Genomic DNA, 22499 nt, shown 5'->3' with positions numbered 1-22499 from the left:
CAGATGTGTATGACTTTTTTTCTTCTTCTGCTGAAGACTATTTCAGCTCTCTAGGTCCATACAATGCAAGTGAATGGGTACCAAAAGTTTGAAGTCAAGTGGCTTTTATTGTCATTCAACCATATACAGTTAGTACAGTACACAGTGAAACGAGACAACATTCCTCCAGGGCCATGGTGCTACATAAAGACAACATAGGACAAACACAGAACCACATGAGACTACTCAGACTAAATAACATTTTTACATAAAGTGCACATGCAAACGTGTGCAAAAAAGGATGGGACAGTACAATAAATTACTAAAAGGAACAGGACAATAGGCACAGTAAGAGACAGTCCAGCGCCGACCAGTACACATTTGTAATCAGAGTAGTGCAAAAAGATGACACTTTCTAAAAATGCCAAATGTAAACATAACATACTATGAAATAGTGTTCTATGGACATAGCAGTTATTGAGGTAGCGGCCAGGTATAAGTGACAATGAATTAAAGTGCAACTCTGGACATGTGCAAAAGTTGGATGGTGTACAGGTGTATGTGTGAGTGTGTCAGTTCAGTCTCTGAGTATTGAGGAGTCTGATGGCTTGGGGGAAGAATCTGGTACACAGTCTGTCCGTGAGGGCACGAATGCTTTGGTACCTCTTGCCAGATGGCAGGAGGGTGAAGAGTTTGTGTGAGGGGTGTGTGGAGTCATCCACAATGCTGGTTGCTTTGCGGATGCAGCGCTTAGTGTAAATGTCTTTGATGGATGGAAGAGAGACTATGATGATCTTCTCAGCTGTCCTCACAATCCTCTGCAGGACTTTGCTGTCCGAATCGGTGCAAGTCCCAAACCAGGCAGTGATGCAGCTGCTCAGGATTCTCTCAGTAGTCCCTCTATATAATATAGTGAGGATGGGGGGTGGGAGACGTGCCTTCGAAGAAAGTAGAGATGCTGCTGGGCTTTCTTGGTAATAGAGCTGGTGTTGAGGGACCAACTGAGGTTCTTTGCCAGATGAACACCAAGGAATTTGGTGCTCTTGAAGATCTCCACAGAAGAGCTGTCAAGGTTCAGCAGATAGTGGTCACTCTGTGCTCTCCTAAGGTCAACAAACATCTCTTTTGTTTTGTCCACATTCAGAGACAGGTTATTGGCTCTAACACAGTCCGTTAGCCGCTGCACCTCCTCTCTGTATGCTGACTCGTCGTTCTTGCTGATGAGACCCACCACGGTCATGTCATCTGCGAACTTGATGATGTGGTTCGAGCTGTGCATTGCTGCACAGTCGTGAGTCAGCAGAGTGAACAGCAATGGACTGAGCACACAGCCCTGGGGGGTCCCAGTGCTCAGTGTGGTGGTGGTGGAGATGCTGTTCCTGCTCCGGACTGACTGAGGTCTCCCAGTAGGGAAGTCCAGGCCCAGTAGGTTCAGCTTTCCAATCAGGTGTTAAGAAATGATTGAGTTGAAAGCTGAGCTGAAGCCTATGAACAGCATTGGAACTTATGAGTAATTTTTATCTAGGTGGGTGAGGGCCAGATAGAGGGTGGTGGAGATGGCGTCGTCTGTTGAACGGTTGCGACGATACGTGAACTGCAGTGGGTCTAGTGAGGGGGGCAGCTGGGTCTTAATGTGCCTCATGACGAGCCTCTCGAAGCACTTCATGATGATGGGTGTGAGTGCGACGGGACGGTAGTCGTTGAGGCAGGACACTGAAGACTTCTTTGGCATGGGGACGATAGTGGTGGCCTTGAAGCACGTTGGAACGACAGCGCTGCTCAGAGAGATGTAGAAGATGTCAGTAAGAACATCTGCCAGCTGGTCTGCACATCCTCGGCGCACCCTGCCAGGAATGTTGTCTGGTCCAGCAGTCTTCTGTGGGTTGACTCTACATAGAGTTTTCCTCACATCAGCCGTGATAAGACAGAGCACCTGGTCATTGGGAGGAGGGGTGGTCTTCCTCGCCACCACGTCGTTCTGCGCCTCAAACCGAGCTTAGAAGTCATTCAGCGCATCTGGAAGGGAGGCATCTTTGTCACAGGCAACTAATATTGTTCTGTAGTTGGTGATGGCCTGGATGCCCTGCCACATGCGCCGCATGTCGCCCCTATCCTGGAAGTGACTGTGCAACTCTGGGCGTGTGCGCACTTTACCTCTCTGATGGCCCGGGAAAGTTTGGCCCTCGCTGTACTTAGTGCTGCCTTGTCACCTGCTCTGAAGGCGGAGTTTCGGGTCCTCAGCAGCGCACACACCTCTGCAGTAATCCACGGCTTCTGGTTGGAGCACGTGGTGATGGTCTTGGAGAAAGTGACATCATCAATGCACTTGCTGATATAGCGGATCACTGATGCTGTGTTGGTAGAGTCGCCATATGTTGCAGCCTTCCTGAACATGTGCCAGTCCTGAAGAGCAGAGATCGCTCTAAGAGCTCCAAGCTCTAAAATGCAGCATAAAAGTAATCCATAAGACTCCAATGGTTGAATCCATATCTTCTGAAGTGATATGATAGGTGTTGGTGAGAAACAATTTAATATTTTTTTTTTTTTTACTATCAGTCTCCACTTCACTTTTACGTTCTTTTATTTTTGGTGATTTGCTTCGTGCATATTGCCACCTACTGGACAGGGGGGGAAATTATGGTAAAAACAGACATACATTTTTCTCTCTCTCTCCCCCACACCTATTTATCACTTCAGAATACATGGATTTAACCACTGGATTCTTATAGGTTTCTTTTATGCTGTGCATTTTGACACCCATTCACATGCATTATATGGTCCTACAGAGCTGAAATCTTATTCTGAAAATCTTTGTTTGTACTCTGCAGAAGAAAGAAAGTCATACACATCTGGGATGCCATGTGGGTGAGTTGATTATAAGAGAATTTTCATTTTGGGGTGAACTAGTTAAAATATTGATTCTGCGTATTTATGTTTTGCTTGTCTGTGTTTGATGTAGGCATCAATAAAAAGTTTAATCATAAAAAAAAAAAAAACAATCTGAGTCCGATAATCTTCAGACCATTCCTGACAAGTGGTATCAAATAAATTGTTCTATTTGATATCGTTGGCCTACAAGACGTTTGTCCACTTCATGGTGATTAAGTTAACGTCTTGTAGGCCAATGATATCAAATAGAACAATTTATTTGATACCACTTGTCAGGAATGGTCTGAAGATTATTGGCAAAGCTTTTGTGTCATTCCTACGGAAAAAAAGCATTTTGATAAATTCGAGAATAACATTGCCTTTACTGAAAGGGGATTGACAATAGAATGATAGAAAATTATAGGCAAACTTTCAGTTGTTACTATGCGACTATTTTAAATAACACTAAAGAAACATGGACACCCTGAGATCCATTCTGTGGTGCCAAAATTATATGATCCCAAAGTTTAAATGTTATTTTTTTTAATTTATTTTGCATCTTGACTTCAAAGTTTTACCTCTTAGCAGCATCGTCGCAACAATGATAACAAATATTAGCCATGGATTAGATTTGGAACATGGTTAATTTTTTTCCGTATTAAAACAAATTACATTTAATTAAATACATTTTTATTTTGGAACTTGGGTATAAAATCATGTACACTCACATGAAATGAAGACAATCAGTAATCTTATAAAAGCAGTTTAATTCTATAGTCACCTTGTGGGGGCTGTCAAGTAATGATCACATGACCAGCCAAATACTTCACTTAAAGGTGGGGTATGTGATTTGCAAAACGGCCGGCAGATTTTGAAAATACACAACTCATAAGGTCCTACCTTCTCTCCTCCAACGCTGGCCCTGACTCCACCCATTCGAAAAACATGGACGCGCAATCATGCACGAGCGAAAACTCAGATGCGCGAGAGCGAGCCAGGCTAGCATAGGTTGGAGTTTCTGCATGACGTCACCATTTACCTGCTAAGACCGTCAACATGGCACAACATTCAGCGTTAAGTTGCACCAGATATTATTAACATTCAACAGTCACATAAATCATTAGTATTGTTAGAAAATTGATGTTTTTGAAATGTAAATATATATTGTATAAATATAAAATATATAAAAATATATTGGACGTCCTGGTTGTCACCGAAGTTTATGGCTAAATATAGGGCTGACCGATATAACGTTATCAGATGAGATTGTTATGCGCATCTCGTCAGTAAAGCACATAACATAAAGTGCATTCATTGATTAGTAAATCGCCATCAGCTGCTTTCAGATGGAGCGGCGTATACTACACAGAGCCGTAGTTCACTAACAAGCTGGGCCGTGATAATGAAGGGTAAATTGCCCAGCTTGTCAGTGATGAACTACAGCTCTGTGTAGTAAATGCCGCTCCATCTGAAAGCAGCTGATGACGAACGGGACACGCGTGCCAGGGTGGTCTAGATGGTCTTGAAAATGATCGGCTGGAGTTTTTCAAGCCCTGCCCGTTCCACAGATGATTAAATTGCTTAATTTTCATTTCAGTGCTTCTAATTTACAGCCAGTAAGTGGGTTAGGAATAGGATTTCAAGTTATTTTGAAAAAATGGTCAAAAAAGAAAATCACATACCCCACCTTTAAATTTCAGTAACCACCTTATTATTGGACTCATGGTTTAAATTAATCATTCATGGCTGTCTATGCATAATGAATTTCTACAATGGCATCGGTAACTGAAAACTATTGCATTTGAATGATCCTGCATTCATGCCCCTAAGTGAATGTTAGTAAAGATAACATGCATAAAAATTCAGAGTAATTACTATCACGGATTTCAAAATATGTTTTATTACACAGCACAGTGATGAGGTTCATGGCAAATAACACAACAAACATCACAGAACTGTGATTAGAGTACAGAAGTTTTATTTAAAAATTATGTTGTGCAGTTTAAAGAAAAAATAAACATTGACTTTTAACCATGTAGGCAAAATATGCAAAAATGTCTTATTTAAATTAGATTCAAAGTCAATTGCTATTTAGATTCAAACAAACAATTCCAGCCTAATCTTATTGCAGTCATCTGGATGTCTTATCGCAATACCATTACGAAGAAGCATCTCCATGTATGGTGGCCAGAAAGTGTCATCGGTAGTCACATAAGGGTCATGAGGAGTTTCTAATGTTTTGTTGGTCAATTTCTGAAAATAAACAAATACGTATATGATTAAATGTGCTATTGATTAAGGTTAAGTACATAAATTTAGCACTTTGTATTAAGGTTCATCTTTAGATTTCTCAACATTTTCCTCATTTTTTCATCTTCAAGTAATAACAAAAATGCAGGTAAACGTGAACATAATATAGTGATGAATGTCTGAACACACCTCAATAATCTCACTCAGTGAAATAAGGTTAATATCCGCATCATACACAGCAGCCTGCAAAACACAACAAAATGTGGTTTGTGGTAAATATCTTATTCACACTAGTGCCATCTTTGTTTTATTTATGCGCTGTATAAAGCTCCTAGATCACATCTGATTTTCACAACTCTGTCACAACTGGATGTTGTCTGTTGTTTTTTTGTTGTATACGGAATGGCACTTGTCAAAGGGTGGGATATATTAGGCAGAAAATGAACAGACCGTGTTTGCAGCAGAAAAACGGGCAAGTGTAAGAATCTGAGCAACTTCGACAGACCAAATTGTGATGGCCTGATGACTGGGTCAGAGCATCTCCAAAACGGCAGGTCTTATGGGGTGTTCCCAGTATGCAGTGGTTTGTATCTACCAAAAGTGGTCCAAGGAAGGACAACTGGAGAATCGTCAACAGGGTCAGGATCGCCCAAAGCTCACTGATGCCTGGGGGAGCGAAGACTTTCCCATCTGATCCGATCCAAAAGAAGAGCTACTATAGCACAAGTTGCTGAAAAACTTAATACTGGCCATGATAGAAAGGTGTCATAACACACAGTATGTTGCAGCTTGGTGCTGCTTCGACCATTCAGAGTCCACCTCCGAAAGTAGCTACAATGGGCACGTGAGAGTTAGAACTGGACCATGGAGCAATGAAAGAAGGTAGCCTGGTCTGATGAATCAAGTTTTCTTTTAGATCATGTATTCGGCCAGATGTGTATTCGTTGTTTACCTGGGGAACAGATGGCAGACAGGTGGAGGCAGTGTGATGCTCTGGGCAACGTTCTGCTGGGAAACCTTCGGTCCAGGCATTCATGTGGATGTTACTTTGTTCCCTCACTGTAGGTAGGTGGTATGTGTCGAAGTATTTGATCCCCTGCGGATATTGTACGTTTGCCCAATGACAAACAAATGATCAGTCTATAATTTTAATGGTAGGTTAATTTGAACAGTGAGAGACAGAATAACAACAAAAAAATTCCAGAAAAACACATGTAAAACTTGATAAATTGAATTGCATTTTAATGAGGGTGTAAAGGGATCAATGTAAAGGAGGCGGCGAGAACCGGCTTTTCAATATAAATAATAGTTTTAATGATAAAACTCAAAAGACCACATAAACACACACATGACGGACATGTCCGTAAATGATCTCTCTCTCCCGCACGATACTCTGCAGTCGACCTTTAAACTTCAGAGGCTTGATTAGCCTAATACGGGACCAGGTGTGTATGATCACGACCCGGCCCCGCCCTCCGCCCTGCCACAGAGGGAAATAAGTATTCGACCAGTCTGGAAAACATGAATACGTACTTTGTGGCAAAACCCTTGTTGGCAATCACAGAGGTCAGACATTTCTTGTAGTTGGCCACCAGGTTTGCACACATCTCAGGAGGGATTTTGTCCCACTCCTCTTTGCAGATCTTCTCCAAGTCATTAAGGTTACGAGGCTGACATTTGGCAACTCGAACCTTCAGCTTCCTCCACAGATTTTCTATGGGATTAAGGTCTGGAGACTGGCTAGGCCACTCCAGGACCTTAACGTGCTTTTTCTTGAGCCACACCTTTGTTGCCTTGGCCGTGTGATTTGGGTCAATGACATGCTGGAATACCCATCCACGACCCATTTTCAATGCCCTGGCTGAGGGAAGGAGGTTCTCACCCAAGATTTGACGGTACATGGCCCCGTCCATCGTCCCTTTGATGTGATGAAGTTTTCCTGTCCCCTTAGCAGAAAAACACCCCAAAGCATAAGGTGTTCTTGGGGTTTGAAGTTTGGGTTTGCGTCCTCCAAACATGGCGAGTTGAGTTGATGCCAAAGAGCTCGATTTTGGTCTCCTCTGACCACAACACTTTCACCCAGTTCTTTGAATCATTCAGATGTTCATTGGCAAACTTCTGACGGGCCTGTACATGTGCTTTCTTGAGCAGGGGGACCTTGCGGGCACTGCAGGATTTCAGTCCTTCACGGCGTAGTGTTACCAATTGTTTTCTTTGTGACTATGGTCCCAGCTGCCTTGAGATCATTGACAAGATCCTCCCGTGTAGTTCTGGGATGATTCCTCTCCATTCTCATGATTGCAACTCCACGTGGTGAGATCTTGCATGGAGCCCCAGACAGAGGGAAATTGACAGTTCTTTTGTGTTTCTCCCATTTGCAAATAAATTGCACCAACTGTTGTCACCTTCTCACCAAGCTGCTTGGCGATGGTCTTGTAGCCCATTCCAGCCTTGTGTAGATCTACAATTTTGTCCCTGACATCCTTGGACAGCTCTTTGGTCTTGGCCATGGTGGAGAGTTTGGAATCTGATTGATTGATAGATTCTGTGAACAGGTGTCTTTTATACAGGTAAAAAAATGAGATTAGGAGCACTCCCTTTAAGAGTGTGCTCCTAATCTCAGTTTGTTACCTGTATAAAAGACACCTGGGGGCCAGAAATCTCTGATTGAGAGGGGGTCGAATACTTATAAATTGAATTGCATTGTAATGAGGGAAATAAAATTTTTATATTATGCATTTTTCTGGATTTTTTTGTTGTTTTTCTGTCTCACTGTTCAAATTAACCTTCCATTAAAATTATAGACTGATCATTTCTTTGTCAGTGGGCAAACGTACAAAATCACCAGGGGATCAAATACTTTTTCCCCCCTCACTTTAAAAATTGTTGCAGACCACATACACCTCTTCATGGCAAGGGTACTCTCTGATGGCACTGGCCCTTTTCAGCTGGATAATGCACCCTGTCACACAGCAAAAATTGTTCAGGAATGGTTTGAGGAACATGACAGAGTTCAAGGTGTTGCTGTAAACTGGTAATCTTGATCCTGAAAGCTGAATCTCAGGAACTTGCTGTGGTGTGCTGCAATAGGAACATGAAAGTAAGCGTCTTTTAAATCTACACTTACAAACCAGTCTACTTTATTTACGGACTGAAGACGTCAGCAGTGGGCAACGTGCGGAAAGAGACTTTAGGAACACGTTTAGACGTCGTAAATCCAGAACAGGACGAAACATGATGTCTTTCTTTGGGACAAGGGAGTATGTTGAGTAAAAACCTTCCCTCTGGTTGAGGGGAAGAACCTTCTCTAGTGCTCCTTTCTCTAACAATGAACAAAGGTCGTGGTCCCCCTTGTGGCTGACATTAAAAAGGGCGATGGCCCTGGACATCTTCAGTGGGGTTGCTGAAAGTGTACCGAAGTGTAGGGCTGGGATAAACGATTATTTTTTAAACGATTAATCTAGCGATTTATTTTTTCGATGCATCGATTAATCTAACGATTAATTTTTTCAGTCCGATTTGATTAATCAACTTGTGACAACACCGGTAATACCGGTTTCAACGGGGGTGGGGGTGTATAAAATGTTAAAAAAAAAAAAACATTTGCCGGGAGTTTGATTGACTGGCGATCTTGATCAATCAATCATAATACGGCATTTGTGTCCGACAAAGTAGTCAGGAGAGAGAAGATTAACGTCGGTGGATTTGAATTTGAATAATGGATTGTAGGCTACTGTACTGACATCTTTCCGCGGTTAAAACAACAGTCCTTCTGATGTAGGCTACATTCATGTTTAGCCTATTTGATGCTATAAATTAACTAAGGAAAAGATGATCGGTTCACGAGCAGCTTTAACTGAGGCAACCTGTCACGACACATTAAAGAGCCACAAAATAGTAGGCCTATTTATGGTTTAATTTTCTTTGAATGACCAAATTTGAAAGTTGAGACTTTATTAAATGTTACCTGCTTGGTCCTGTCTGTCAGCGTGTTGTCAGTGTCCTCTATGTATTTTTCATGACATTCATAGCGCATTATTAATAGCTATAAGCGAAAACTTTAGGTGTCGACAACGTATTATAGCCTACTCCAACATCGAGTGCAAAGTGGGGAGTTGAAAAAAAACTACGGTGCTCTGTCATCTGCAGCTGCTCCCGGGTGGTGCCTCTTCAGATGCTGGTGCATTGCCGTGGTGCTAGAATGGAAGGCCATCTCCATTTTGCAAAGAAGACATATCACGGAATTGTTTCCTTTTAAATTAAAGAATTCCCATACTTTAGAGGAACGAGTGCATGCCGCCTTGCACTTCTGATAGTCTGAGGAGCCACTCGTGTTGCTACTACTCGCCGGCGGCGCCATCTTTGTTTGGGTTCTGACGAATCGACGCGCATAGTTTGCGTCGACGTCATCGATGACATCGACGCGTTGTCCCTGCCGTACCGAAGTGTCTACATTTGACAACCCAATGTGGTGTTGCAGGCAAGCAGCAGCTGGCAGCTAGTATTATCTGCTTGTGTTATAAAGGCCACTGATTCATAAGCCTTCTTTAATAGTGTCAGTACATCCACACTGTGTGCTTGGACACCATATATTGCCTCTTAAAGCCTCATCCGGCGAAACTACAAAAGCTGCCACCAGTTGTTCGATTTCGGGAGCCCCCCCTTTGATCTCCTTTTAGGCACATTGGAAACTGTCAGAGCGCTTGAAAACTCTGAAACAAAGTCGTTACACGGTGGCATGGTAAATGCGTTTGTATATGAAGTTTGCTTGAAAAACACATTAGCCTAAATGGGTTGGACAGGCGACTTGTCCAGGCCCAAACGGGCCACCGCCATCTGAAGCCCCATCAAAGTGTCATACACAGAGGACAGGCCCATCCGGGTGAATGAGCCGCCCCCCGCTTGAGCCACCTGTAACAAACAGGCTGGAAAAAAACTTCCTGAGGAGGATTTACAACAGTATCAACCAACTCCTCATGAAAATATGAATTGAGACACACATGGAAAGAACATCCAAATCAATATTATGTGGAAGCTGGAAGTAACCCTCTTCTACTGGCGTGTTTCCCAGAGAATGCAGAGAACACTGGAGGTTGGAGAGCTTGAAGACCATGTTTCATTTCTGACATTTATGATGAGAAATTAGTGAAATTCTTCGACAGCAAATGCTCAGAATTATCGGTTTGCAGAACAGATTTATTCTTAGCCTGAGGAGCACCAGCCACTTCCGAGTGCGCCGTGGGGCTGAATCATGCTGTGTGAGGCTAAAAGGCGAGCAAGGATCTAACTTAGCGAGGAAAAGCGGTCTCTCTGATGTAGGCAGCATACTACAGTGCAAACACAGATCCGTCAAAGCTTCTCTTAAATGCTGGATTCCTAAACACGATGGGCAGCGATTGTGTCCGTCATCAGGGAGAAGTGTGTTCGGACACAGCAACCCGGTGGGAAGCTAGTGACAATGGAGATGTGAGCCATGAGTCAGCCACTTACTGCATGCCCTCGGTTAGGACCGTAGGGTATCAGACAGCCAAGATATAAATCAATAAAAACTTAGACTATCAATTATATTTTCCGATAGAACCGAAAATAGTAAGTTCTGAACAACAAGCAAGCTAAAGAAACACGAGAACAAAATAACCGGCCATCGGATAGCAACATATGGCCCGCAAGAAGTTATCACTGGAAGTAACCATGTAATGGCAGATGAATCGATAAATAATACAGGTTACGGGACAACCATTAACTTAGCGCGGTCAGATACCAGCCACCGGACAATACCATGAAGGGCAGTGTATCTCCAGCACTAACAATCAGAAAATGAAAAATCCACTCATGAAAAATTAAGTTCTGTCCAGATGAATAGTGAAGAGCATGCTGTCATAGCATGAGAGGGCAAGTCCTCGCAACTCAGGTAAGCTGCACTGAACAGCACAGAGAAACGACCCAACATAGAGCAAGAAAGCAAAAGAGACTGAGTACAGAGCTACTGCAGATTATATTCTTGCTCGGTCTTCTTGCTGCAATTATCCATTAGTGCTTAACACTACCACTGGCAGTCAGTAGGAATGAAACAGTCACTTCAATGGAATGTACTGCAGTTTAAAGTGTTTAAGTCTATCCCTCACTGCCTCATTGTCATTTCCATTAAAAGTCAAAGATGGCGCTAGCGTGAATAAGGTCTATACCACAAATAGATATGGTAATGGTATGGTTCTCAGGATTAAGTTATCAATTTAACTTATTCTTCTGATATTCGCTGATCTGATTTAGAGGGTGAATATGGCACCTACTCTTTTTTTCTTTGTGCCATTTCCTTGGGGATCGGGAAGCGGGAAGTGCTCAGCTAACATGTCACTCAGAGTTTCCATAAGGCTGCTGTGATAGTCTTTTAAATTGTTAATTTTTCTTTTCATGTCCTGCAAAATACTGCAATGTAAAAAGAACTGGTTAGAATTGGACAACAAAATATAATAACCAACACAATGCAATCAGCAATGAGGATTATAGTGCCTATTGCAATATACTTTTATTTTGTGTGTACGAGGAAATTTTGGTTTGTACCTCTTTCAAGTGAAGTACACTGACACGAGTTGACAACTCGCCATAGGAGTCTTAGAAAAAGCTGCCTTTTTCAACATTGTGGTGGGCACAGATTCATGAGCACTGCCATTTTAAAAATCACATGACCAGCCAATGACTATGAAAAGAGCATTTCTACAATGGCATCAGTAACTGAGAACCACAAATAAGTGGGTTTGAAACAACATCATGATGAATGAATAATGACAATTTTCATTTTGGGGTTACCTATTCCTTTAATGATGGACTCTTTAATATTTAGATGTGTAGATGAAGCATCATGCACTAAAAGAAGTTCTCAGATACCATTGTAACTGTAAAAATTTGCTATTCACAGCCATCCATGATTAATGCATTCAACGAGTAAAACCATTCAATGAAAACAGATTACTGAGATAGAACAAGCAATATTCGGCTGGTCAAATGATCTCAACATACCGCCACACATGAATGCCCATCCAGCAACATAGGTAGAATAAAGCAGCTTTTACTCTAAAGCCCCCTTCACTTCATCATTGTCGCTAGACTCTATGATGTGTGTTGCTGGTGGTCGTTCCAACAGCTGTCTTTAGTGGACTGCACGTCTGGCCATAGTAGCCTTGGAAATTCTGATTATAGATTATACTGCCAGTAAAACTAAGATATCATTCCAATTCAACAAGAAATCGGTTCTATTGCTTCTAAAAATAAATATTTTACATGGGAGAGTGTTTTTATATAACCTGCAGCAGTGATGTTGATTATCATGAACAATCTATCAAATGTATGAATCAAACTCGCTCAGAATGCGGACACAGTTTTCAATGCATAATTTTTATTAGGCTATATCCAGTATGTGGTTACAGATAAATGATAGAACAGTGAAATCGCTCAAAAACTTTCAAATTTTATGTCTTCCCTGCACTCAACTCCATGGCGTTCTCTGTTGCCAACTGTCACTGCAGCTTGTGTCAACGGAAGTCGCTCTGCTCTCATTGAAAATTAATGGGATTTTGTCACTTTGTACCTCTGTCAGCCAGTGGTGTGAACAGGACTTAGGGCTGATATCACACGAGTATTCATCTCATGAGAGCGTACATTATTTACACATATTTAAAAACAATTCAATACTATTCTACTAGTGACAATTCTTACAAGTTTAGCCATTAGCAAAATTTGACGAGTCCACCTTAAAGCACATGTAGAGATGTAATTATAATCAAAGCATAAAACAGACACACCTGTGCTCTGATAACTTCTCGTTTTCATGTCGCAACGTGGTGACTCGCTCAGACACTGCATTCAACACTTCTTTTTTCTCTGCAAGCCATGTCTGTTCCCTGAAATTTGTTTTGAGTAATTAGAGTTTATATGTATTATCCACAAATGGATTTTGTGTAGAGTTATTCATGACTAACATGAAGGTAACCTAAAGAGAATTTTGTCTTAAATCTGTCACACCTTTTCAATATCTCTTTCAGAGCATCCAGCTTTGCTTGCGAGCATGACAGGACCATTTTAAGCTGACTGTTGAGTGTCTGCAACTGTAAGAGAAAAATTGTAACTGCATCTATATTTCAGTACACTCACTGTGTATTTGGCGTGATTAAAGAGACTATTTACCTCTTCTTTTCCAACAGCTAATAAGACTTCAGGATTTGTTGGCAGCACTGGAAAAGATAAACAGTTGGACAAATATGTATTAGTTTTGATTTAATAAATTACAGCAGACCACACTAAAACAATATCAAGTGTGGTGTCTATAGGGGTGCTGGATAATGCATTATTTATATTATATAATTCTATACAACACCACAGATAATAGCTTACATTTTGGATCCATTTCCTGCCACTGCTCTAGCTCCGCTGTAATTGCATTCAGGCGATTCAGAGCCTGCCCACAAAGTAGTAATATGACTTATTTGAGAACTCTGTTGCCTCAACAGAAAAGTAACAAATTTCCATCCTATGTACTAATACCATGTTCTTAAATGCATAGTTGATTTTAAAACTCAAATTTAAAAAAAAAATAACAAAAGAAGACAGACCTCATTTGACTCATCATCATTTGTCTCAGTGTCTGCTAAAATGATCTCATTTTGAAGCTGAAAGACAAAATATGTGGTTATATTTTGTGGTTGACCAATAAAGACAGTTCAAGGATGTAAACAATAACAAAGGAATTACAACACTACTGGTATCATTTCGGATCCTTTAAATAAGTCACTGATTTAACATTTTCTCAAAGAACAAACGTTTACCTAGAGTGAGTTAACCAGACATTTGTTGATACATTACAGAGCATGTCAGCGTGAGAGATGCGATGAAAGTGTATGGTAATTTAGATGCTTACAGTTACTCCTTAGTGGAGAGATCAGGAATAATGGATCACTCCTATTAAAATCAGTGAAGCCGTTCAATTAAGCTGACTGCGTGACCTGCGGACAAGGTAAGGATTTCTTTTTGTGTGTTCCTAAGTTGTTTTGAATAAAAGCATCTGCTAAATGACTAGATACAACAGTAAATTAATTGCACAGCTTCATACATTATAAGGGGAGCTTTTACAGCTCTACCCATCAAACTTACAATTAATTGGCATACATTTATTTCACATTCCAGAGATGTATGCTACAGTTGTTAGTACAGCATGTATATAACCGTTTCACTTCATTGCAGTGGTGCATGTGTCCATTTGTTAGAGGCTTTAAATTTCCATTAGTTCCAGGCATCCAGGGAGCATCCACCCACCTAACAACTTGGTCTGTATTTTAATAATTAGATTTTATGACCAATCGTGTTAGTAACATTAATCATGTTAAAAAGTCACTATGAATTAAATGCCTCCTGCTGTTGTTTTGAATGAGTATGCTACATAGAAAAAAAGTTAATGGAACAAAGACGTCACTTCATTAAACTGACGAATACTCCTTGAAATGCTCGTGGCAGTGCGGATGGCGGGGCTGGGTCGTGATTCCACACACCTAGCCCAATGACTATGAAAAGAGCATATCTACAATGGCATCAGTAAAGGAGAACCACAAATAAGTGGGTTTGGAACAACATGATGAATGATGACTGTTTGAATGATGACAATTTTCATTTTGGGGTTACCTATTCCTTTAATGATGCACTCTTTAATATTTCTGTTTATGTGTAGATGAAGCATCATGCACTAAAAGAATTTCTCAGATACAATTGTAACTGTACCGACACCTGTGTGTGTGTCCTTTTGGTTCAGTTCCTCATTAAAATATTATTTATATTATCAAGCCGGTTCTTGCTGCCTCCTTTCATTTAACTGCGTCACAGCTCTAACTTGCTAAGGCTGAGAAATCGTGCAGGGGGGGCAGCGAGTAAAGACGCTAAATACCACACCTGGAGTCCTGAGTTCGAATCCAGGGCGTGCTTAGAGACTCCAGCCAGGTCCCCTAAGCAACCAAATTGGCCCAGTTACTAGGGAGGGTTGAGTCACATGGGGTAAACTCCTCGTGGTCACTATAATGTCGCTCTCGGTAGTGCACGTGGCGAGTTGTGCATGGATACCGTGGAGAATAGAGTGAAGCCTCCACGCTATATAAAATATGGTTAAATATGTGGTTAAATATGGATTTAACCATGGGAGTCTTATGGATTACTTTTATGTTGCCTTTTGCAAGCTTTTTGGAGTTCTGATCATAGTTCACTTGCATTGCGAGTAGAGGTCGACCAATATATCGGACTTACAATTAATTGTGTGCGATAGTTGCATTTTTTTAATTGTCGGCTATCTGAAAATAAAATCAACTCCGATAGTTTCCGTTACTTTTGGTTTAATTTCTCCATGGCCGGATTCTTGGTATATTCTACCAAGTAAAAATCTTTTGTGTACAGCAGAAGTCAGTCAGTCATACACATCTGGGTTTGAGGTTGAGTAAATGATGAGAATTTTCATTTTTGGGCGAACTATTACTTTGAGCGCGCTCTCGCGCTCTGTCTCTCTCTAATGAAGGAAACCATCAATAAAACTTCTATAAAAACTCAAATTCACACAAAAAGTCCAAATTCTGTATGTTGCACGATGGTCAGTCAATAAAGTTCCAAGCAGGCGATCCAGACCGTGTGTAGACTAAATCTGTCAGGAGATTGCAGCTTGCTTGATCTGAACTAGCGCATGACAGCAACTTCAAAAGGTAGAAGCTTTTGAGGTTTAATTTAGTCGTTTGTGACTAAATGTGATAGCTAATGGCAATCTTCAAAAATGGCAGTCTCCAATTAGAAGCAGTACCATGTGGAGCACGCTTTATATTATTACATTCTGTGAACCAAGAGATCACAAAATTAATGCAAAATATATTAATATAAACAGATGAATACCAGGCAAACCACTGATCTAAAAACAATGAGGGAAGATGCCCACCAGAAGAACAATGTGCATTTACTGTTACATTGTAACACATTTAGATTTAGTATGTGCACAATGAGGGGCATCAACAAATACATTATCATTGAAATAAATGGAAATATTTGCTAATTTACTTATGGCACAAAATTAAAAAAAGCTGAAAATCCTTCATTCGACTTTATTAGAATGCATATTATATGCATGATATCATTTATAATACTGTAATATTTTGGGGGGAAAAACAATTGAAAATATTTGTATTCCAATTATTTAATATTTATCAAATATTTAAATAATTGAAGAAAAATAAATACCAAAACCAAATATTTTATGTAGAATTCTGCATTGACTCTTTGGCTGAATAACTGAATAATAACAAACACAAATAATCAAACAACAGAATGCAGAATGGTAAACTTGTGTGTAAGAATTTTACGATAAGGCAAAATACCTTCTGTAACAATCCAAACTGTTCCTCACAATCATCGAACAACAATGCTTTTGCCTCTGAACACTGAGCAGACTGGATGTCCTGGTCCATTTCGATATGCTTTGATGGTGTTGCAATCTACAAATGGGGTCAAACAAAACAGAATAACAGAAGAAAACAATGTTAGCAGACTAACTTCTGAAAATTCTTTTGAGCCTAGATTTTAAACCAAACCCTAAAACATTATCCGAAAAACCTAAAACTCAAATTTAGTGATAAACAAGTTGTTCGTCGAAAATGGTCAGTTTAACGAACTGCAATGCCGACGTAAATTCATGATCCAATTTGAATCTCAAATATTATAATCCAAGAGCTGATTGTAATAAAACACTGCAACGGTTGGTTTAATTGATACGCTAGCCGTGTAGCTAACTAGCTATTTGAAATAACTGACGATATGTCAGTAATTACTGTAAAGTGCAAACAAACCTAGTATTTTATAGCGATAAATTCAGTGAACCGAATTTACAGATTCACGTTGGTACTCACCGTATACAGAATTTATTTTGAGCGAATATTACACCCGTGTTTAGCTAACCACTATTCCTGCCAAACAAAAATACCGCCAGCAAAAACGTAATGACGTAAGACTGGCGTCATACGCTGTGGAAGTTCAAAGGGTTCTTCTTCTTCGGATTTATGGCGGGTGGCACCAACATTAAGGTGCATTATCGCCACCTACTGTGTTGGAGTGTGGACCAGAGTTTACCCATTTCGTAAAAAAAAAAAAATTCTCTTAATTAACTTTTGTTTTCTTGAGATAATGAAATACATTCTCTATTCCATGAATAAGTATATTTTTAAGCTTTATTTCTTCCAATCCTTCCTTTCTAAGTTCCCTTTCCATTATTTCTCGTTCATTGAAGTACTTTTGGCAGACACAAATAACATGTTCTACTGACTCCTTTATTACTTAATTTTAAAGTTTTATACAGCATGGTATGCCCAACTCTTAACCTTGTTAAAATATTTTCCTCTTTGGTGCTTTTTGCTATCCTAGCTAATCCTACTTCTCTTTGTATTTCATAAAGTTGACGTCCTGTGTTTCCTGTATCCCATTTTTGTTGCCACTCCTTAAAAGTATATGCTTTAATTATTGCTTTGCTTTATATTTACTAAGTGAGATATTCATGATCTCCTTATTTTCCAAAGCCTGTTTTGCTAACCCATCAACCACTTCATTGCCCTTTATCCCCCTATGAGCTGGTATCCACATAAATATTGTCATTATGTTCATATTCTTTAATCTATACAGATTTTCATATATCTCGTTTACTATATCCTGTCTACTGTGAGATGTGAATGATTGCAGTGACTGTAATGCTGAACAAGAATCTGTACAAAGAACAACCTTTTTAATTTGTGTCTCTTCTATCCACTGTAATGCTGTTGCAATTGCCATCATCTCTACTGTGTATACTGACAAATGATCGAATCCATCCGTATATACTTGGACAAATGCTTGGTATACAGTTTGTAGCCTATCTTCAAAAACATCTACAATATTCGATAGAGTCTTTATACACTTTCATTAACTCCAGAATATAAAAATCTATGAATACTACAGGAAACATCCAAGGTGGAGTTATTGACAGTGATACTGCAGGAATATATCTTTTCTGACTTAAAGTCATTTCTCTAGCTACTTCATCACTATTCCATGCAAAGATCTTCTGATTAGACCTTTCCTTTTCCCAGCATGGAAGGAGTACCTTTACTGTTGGATGATGTTCTTCTGAATGACCTTGAAGATTTACCCAATAGCTCATCATTAACTGCTTGCGTCTGATTTGTAGCGGCATTTCACCCACTTCAACCTAAAGAGCAGATACAGGAGTCATTTTAAAAGCACCACAACAGAGTCTCAAAGCTTGAGCTTGTATCACATCCAGCTTCTTTAATAGTTCAAGGGGTTTGAAACCATTGACATATAAATTCATAGATGCCTCATTGGCCCAGGCAACTTGCCATAACTATCAGGCAGCTTTACTGGAGAAAATATGCCTGACTTGTGTGCAGCTTGTGGCTGTACAAACTTTTGCAAAATCCAAACCAGATCTCAGGGAATTACCTTTCATAGGTAAGACAGAACAGTTGTTTCTGGTTGTATTTGGTCATTATAACATTGTTAAAAACTAACTAGTGTGCCACCAGAGTCAGACAGTATTAATAGCTAGGCTGCTCTTTGTGTGAGGTACCCCCCTTTTTTAAGTTTCTTATGGGCCAATGAGGGTCTTTTTTGTACACGCTGAAGGCCAATCCGGGGCCCCTGCACACGTGGGCCTCTAGGCAACCTATGCAAGCCTGTGTATTAATCCGCGCCTGTATATATATATATACACATGGAATGGAGGCGAGTAAATTATGAGAATTTACAAAAATCCTTTAAGAATGCGATCAGCTGGTAGTACATTGTACTAACCATGCACCAAATAGCCAAGACTGTGAGTGAAGTGATATAAACATTACTCATTTTCATAAAACATTTTCAACCTTCTTTCTACTAGGACCACTCCTATGCATTTGCCTGCATCTCCCACTGGTCTAAAGGCCAGACTCCGAGAAGCCTTGGTTAGGGTGGAGAGTCTGAAGCGAGAGATGAGGAATATGAAGGACTGAGAATGGAGGGCAAAGAACACAGCACATGATCTTCTTGAGGCTCTGAAGGTTAAGAATATCATAAATGAAGAGGCGAAAGAGAGGTTAAATTTCTACTCTGGTAAACTGAAAAAACTTTTAACTTCATATATATCTTGTATGTTTACACTTTCCAATCTTTTTAGACTTTCTAGTTATTATTGCAAGAGCATTTACTAGGTAGTCTGTGCTAACTGAATTTAAGATCTCCCGATAGACTTCCTGTCAATACGGGGCCATGAGTACACAAACGACCAGAGGGAGTTTGCCCTCACTCTCCACTTACATGGTCCAAAAGCATATAACTCTCCATCTTGACCTCCCACATCCACATATATTACAAAAGTATTCTTCATGTCAATTTATTGCACTTTTACAAAATACTGGTTCTAATACATTAAATAACTGCTTTTCCATTTTACAAAGTTCTGTAGATCAATCGTCTGAAAAGAGCAAATATCAGTATTAAAGGAATAGTTCACCCAAAAATGCAAATTTGCTGATAATGCACTCACTGTAAGGCCATCCAAGATATATATGACTTTCTTTATCAGAGCAAAAAAACATTGGATGAAGAAAGAATGTCATATATATCTTGGATGGCCTTACAGTGAGTGCATTATCAGCTAATAAAAAGTTTTGGGTGAACTATAAGTGTTGTGTGTCTCTGGCTGGAACAACAACTCCTCTGCAGGGCATTTTCTGCCATCTCATGGTGCGGTGTCTCACCAAGCACTTCAGGAAATGTGGCAGCACAGGATGAGACCGTAACCTGTCTGCTGTGGAGGTGTCCTCTGTTCTAGCAACAGAAGAAACTGAAGAGCTTCCATCCACTTTTGTTAACATCTCTGCAATTGTGTGTTGCCATAGCTACCTGCCAACCCACTTTGGTTGCCTTGTGGACAATGCCCTTGTGTACATATTAGGGTTTGTCATTCGACAGATTTTGAGAAATTATTATTATTATATATTATTATACTATATTTATGTACTATTCAGTACTCACTATTTGATTTACTATTTATATTTTGTTATTGACAGTATTATTCTACATATACTATTTGCTATTATCAATCTATTATTATACTATTGTATTATACTACTGTCTATACTACATATACTATTTATATTATCAATCTATTATTATTATGCTATTGTATTATATTATACTACTTATATTTTTATAATATTGTACTATTCACTGCTCACTATTTTTTTTACTGTATATTGTAAAATTTATTTTATTGCTATAAAAATATAGAAAGCAGACTGACTGCCAGTGTCTCACTATTTGATTTGTATTCGCTGATTTTTTTTCCCTCAAGGTTGATCAATTATTAGTATGTAAAGATGCACTAATATATATATATATATATATATATATATATATATATATATATATATATATATATATATTAGTGCTATAGAGCTGGAACACAAGAAAAGCTAAAATGATTGGGTTCAAGACAGAAAAAGCCTTTTCTAAGTCTGACTATCGAGATTCTAAGTAAAAGGAGACAGAACTTTTTTGAGTGCGGTAAAGTTAGTTTTAGATTTGTTTGATATTCGCAACATTACTCATTAAACTCTCCGTGCCTGTAACATTTTCAAGCCAAACCAACTTAGACATGCATGAATGGGTTTTCTTTGCCTAGCACAAAGATTTTTTTTTCATATACATTTTAATAACTCTAAATCAATTAAACAATTTAAACATTTGATATTCTGAAATCACAAGTCTAACGGCCCTGGTCAAAGACTTGTCTTTGGGAGAAAATATTCAGTATTTTTTATACAGATATTTGTATCCATTTAAATCGATTAAACTCAAAGATCGTTTGACCTAGAGACATGAAACCAACTGTAAAACACTCAGAATATGATTCTTCATATAGCACAAAACTTGTTTTTGGGAGAAAAAATTCAGTACTTTTTATACAGATATTTTTATCCCTTTAAATCTATTAAACTCAATGACCGTTTGAGCTAGAGACATGAAACCAACTGTAAAACACTCATATTTTTATTTATATAGCACAAGACTTGTTTTCGGGACTACACCCAGCCGAGCCCCGTCTGCCTGCAGAGGTGTCCCCCTGCCGCAGCAAGAAACCAGCAGGTAGCTCCGCCTCAACCAGGGCCCAGCTCTCAGCCCCAGCGTAGAGCTACATACAGGAAGTGGACGCCCCTCCATCTCACGAACATTTTCAAGGATCCAGAAGGCTCCTAAGCGTTCCTGAGACAGACCACCCAGGGGACGAGATGTTGGTGCAGGAGCTGGTACCCAGACCACTCCTTCCCCCGGTGGAGGGCCGGGAGGAGAATCCTTGGTTTCCTTATTTTTATTTGCCAAAAGAGGGATTTCCTCATCCCTTGGATCACCTAGCCGGTTCCCGCAAACACCGTTCTCATGGTGCCCCGGCATCAAACAAAGGCCAGTTCTGACGAGTCCAGAGAACGCCTCACTGGGACCTCCTCCTCAGTCACTAACCCGCCCCTGCCGGATACACAGAGCAATGTAAGTGCTTTGAGTTTTTTCTCAACGCACATGCTTCAGGACGCAACTTTATCTCCCCGTCAGTGGTGGACATTGACAAAGTATTTTACTAATAAAGGTCACATTAAGGTAACAGGTATGGCCAAAACAATTTGATAAAAAGGAATGTAATATAAAGATATATATAAATAAATATTATGTATCAATTGTAACAGTGTTAAGAGTTGACAGGAAATGCGCTTGTGCTCTAGACTTGTTTGCATAGTGCCAGTTTCACGTGCACTGTGCTTGTAATCCTATGTCTGTCTGTCAATCAGTCAGTCTGACAATCGTGTAATCAGATAGAAAATTCAAATGTTCGAAGTACTGAATATTTTCTCCCAAAAACAAGTATTGTGCTATATAAAGAATAATATTCTTTTGTGTTTTACAGTTGGTTTCATGTCTCCAGGTCAAACGCCCTTGTGAAAAAGAAATATGCTAAGTATATTTGAAGCCAGACTAATTTAAGTATGCTTCAGGTGTGTTAAATTAGTTAACTTGAAGTGTGCTATTTTGAAACAACTAATTTTGTACTAAGTATATTTTAGTTGTATTTAAATTGTAGTAAAGCAAAACTTTAAGTGTATTTAGTGTACTTTTGTGTACTAAATTGGAACAACTTCAAATATACTTAGTATACTTTAAGTATATGTCAGTGTAGTGTAATTACATGCTTGATTAGTGATATTAAAGTGTACTTTATTTGTGTTACAAGTACATTACAAATTAATTGCAAGTACATTACAAATTAATTGCAAGTGTCTTCGAAACATACAAACAATATAACATAAGTGTAT

The 22499-nt window shown here is 39.6% G+C and overlaps 1 protein-coding gene across 1 annotated transcript; it reads right to left on the bottom strand.

Moving 5' to 3' along the window:
* Positions 1-4732: 4732 nt before the first annotated feature.
* On the bottom strand, positions 4733-17122 carry cenpk (centromere protein K). The gene is made up of 10 exons (XM_052136980.1): positions 17016-17122; positions 16488-16604; positions 13704-13760; positions 13486-13549; positions 13279-13325; positions 13117-13199; positions 12897-12995; positions 11388-11523; positions 5287-5340; positions 4733-5100 (listed from the first exon to the last, which is right to left on the bottom strand). The coding sequence occupies exons 2-10, from the start codon at positions 16575-16577 to the stop codon at positions 4945-4947; spliced, it is 786 nt and encodes a 261-aa protein (XP_051992940.1). The 5' UTR covers positions 16578-16604; positions 17016-17122; the 3' UTR covers positions 4733-4944.
* Positions 17123-22499: the final 5377 nt, after the last annotated feature.

This window comes from Xyrauchen texanus, chromosome 11, assembly GCF_025860055.1.
Source record: "Xyrauchen texanus isolate HMW12.3.18 chromosome 11, RBS_HiC_50CHRs, whole genome shotgun sequence".
In the NCBI taxonomy this organism is placed as follows: domain Eukaryota; kingdom Metazoa; phylum Chordata; class Actinopteri; order Cypriniformes; family Catostomidae; genus Xyrauchen; species Xyrauchen texanus.
Note: the sequence above shows the minus strand (reverse complement) of the source record. Positions and strands in the feature narration are given on the sequence as shown.

Coding starts and splice junctions, on each gene's coding strand:
- cenpk (XM_052136980.1), bottom strand. CDS start 16,577: ATGGACCAGGACATCCAGTCTGCTCAGTGTTCAGAGGCAAAAGCATTG. Junction 13,326..13,485: donor GCAGGAAATGGATCCAAAAT/GTAAGCTATTAT, acceptor TATCTTTTCCAG/TGCTGCCAACAAATCCTGAA. Junction 5,101..5,286: donor CACTGAGTGAGATTATTGAG/GTGTGTTCAGAC, acceptor GTTTATTTTCAG/AAATTGACCAACAAAACATT.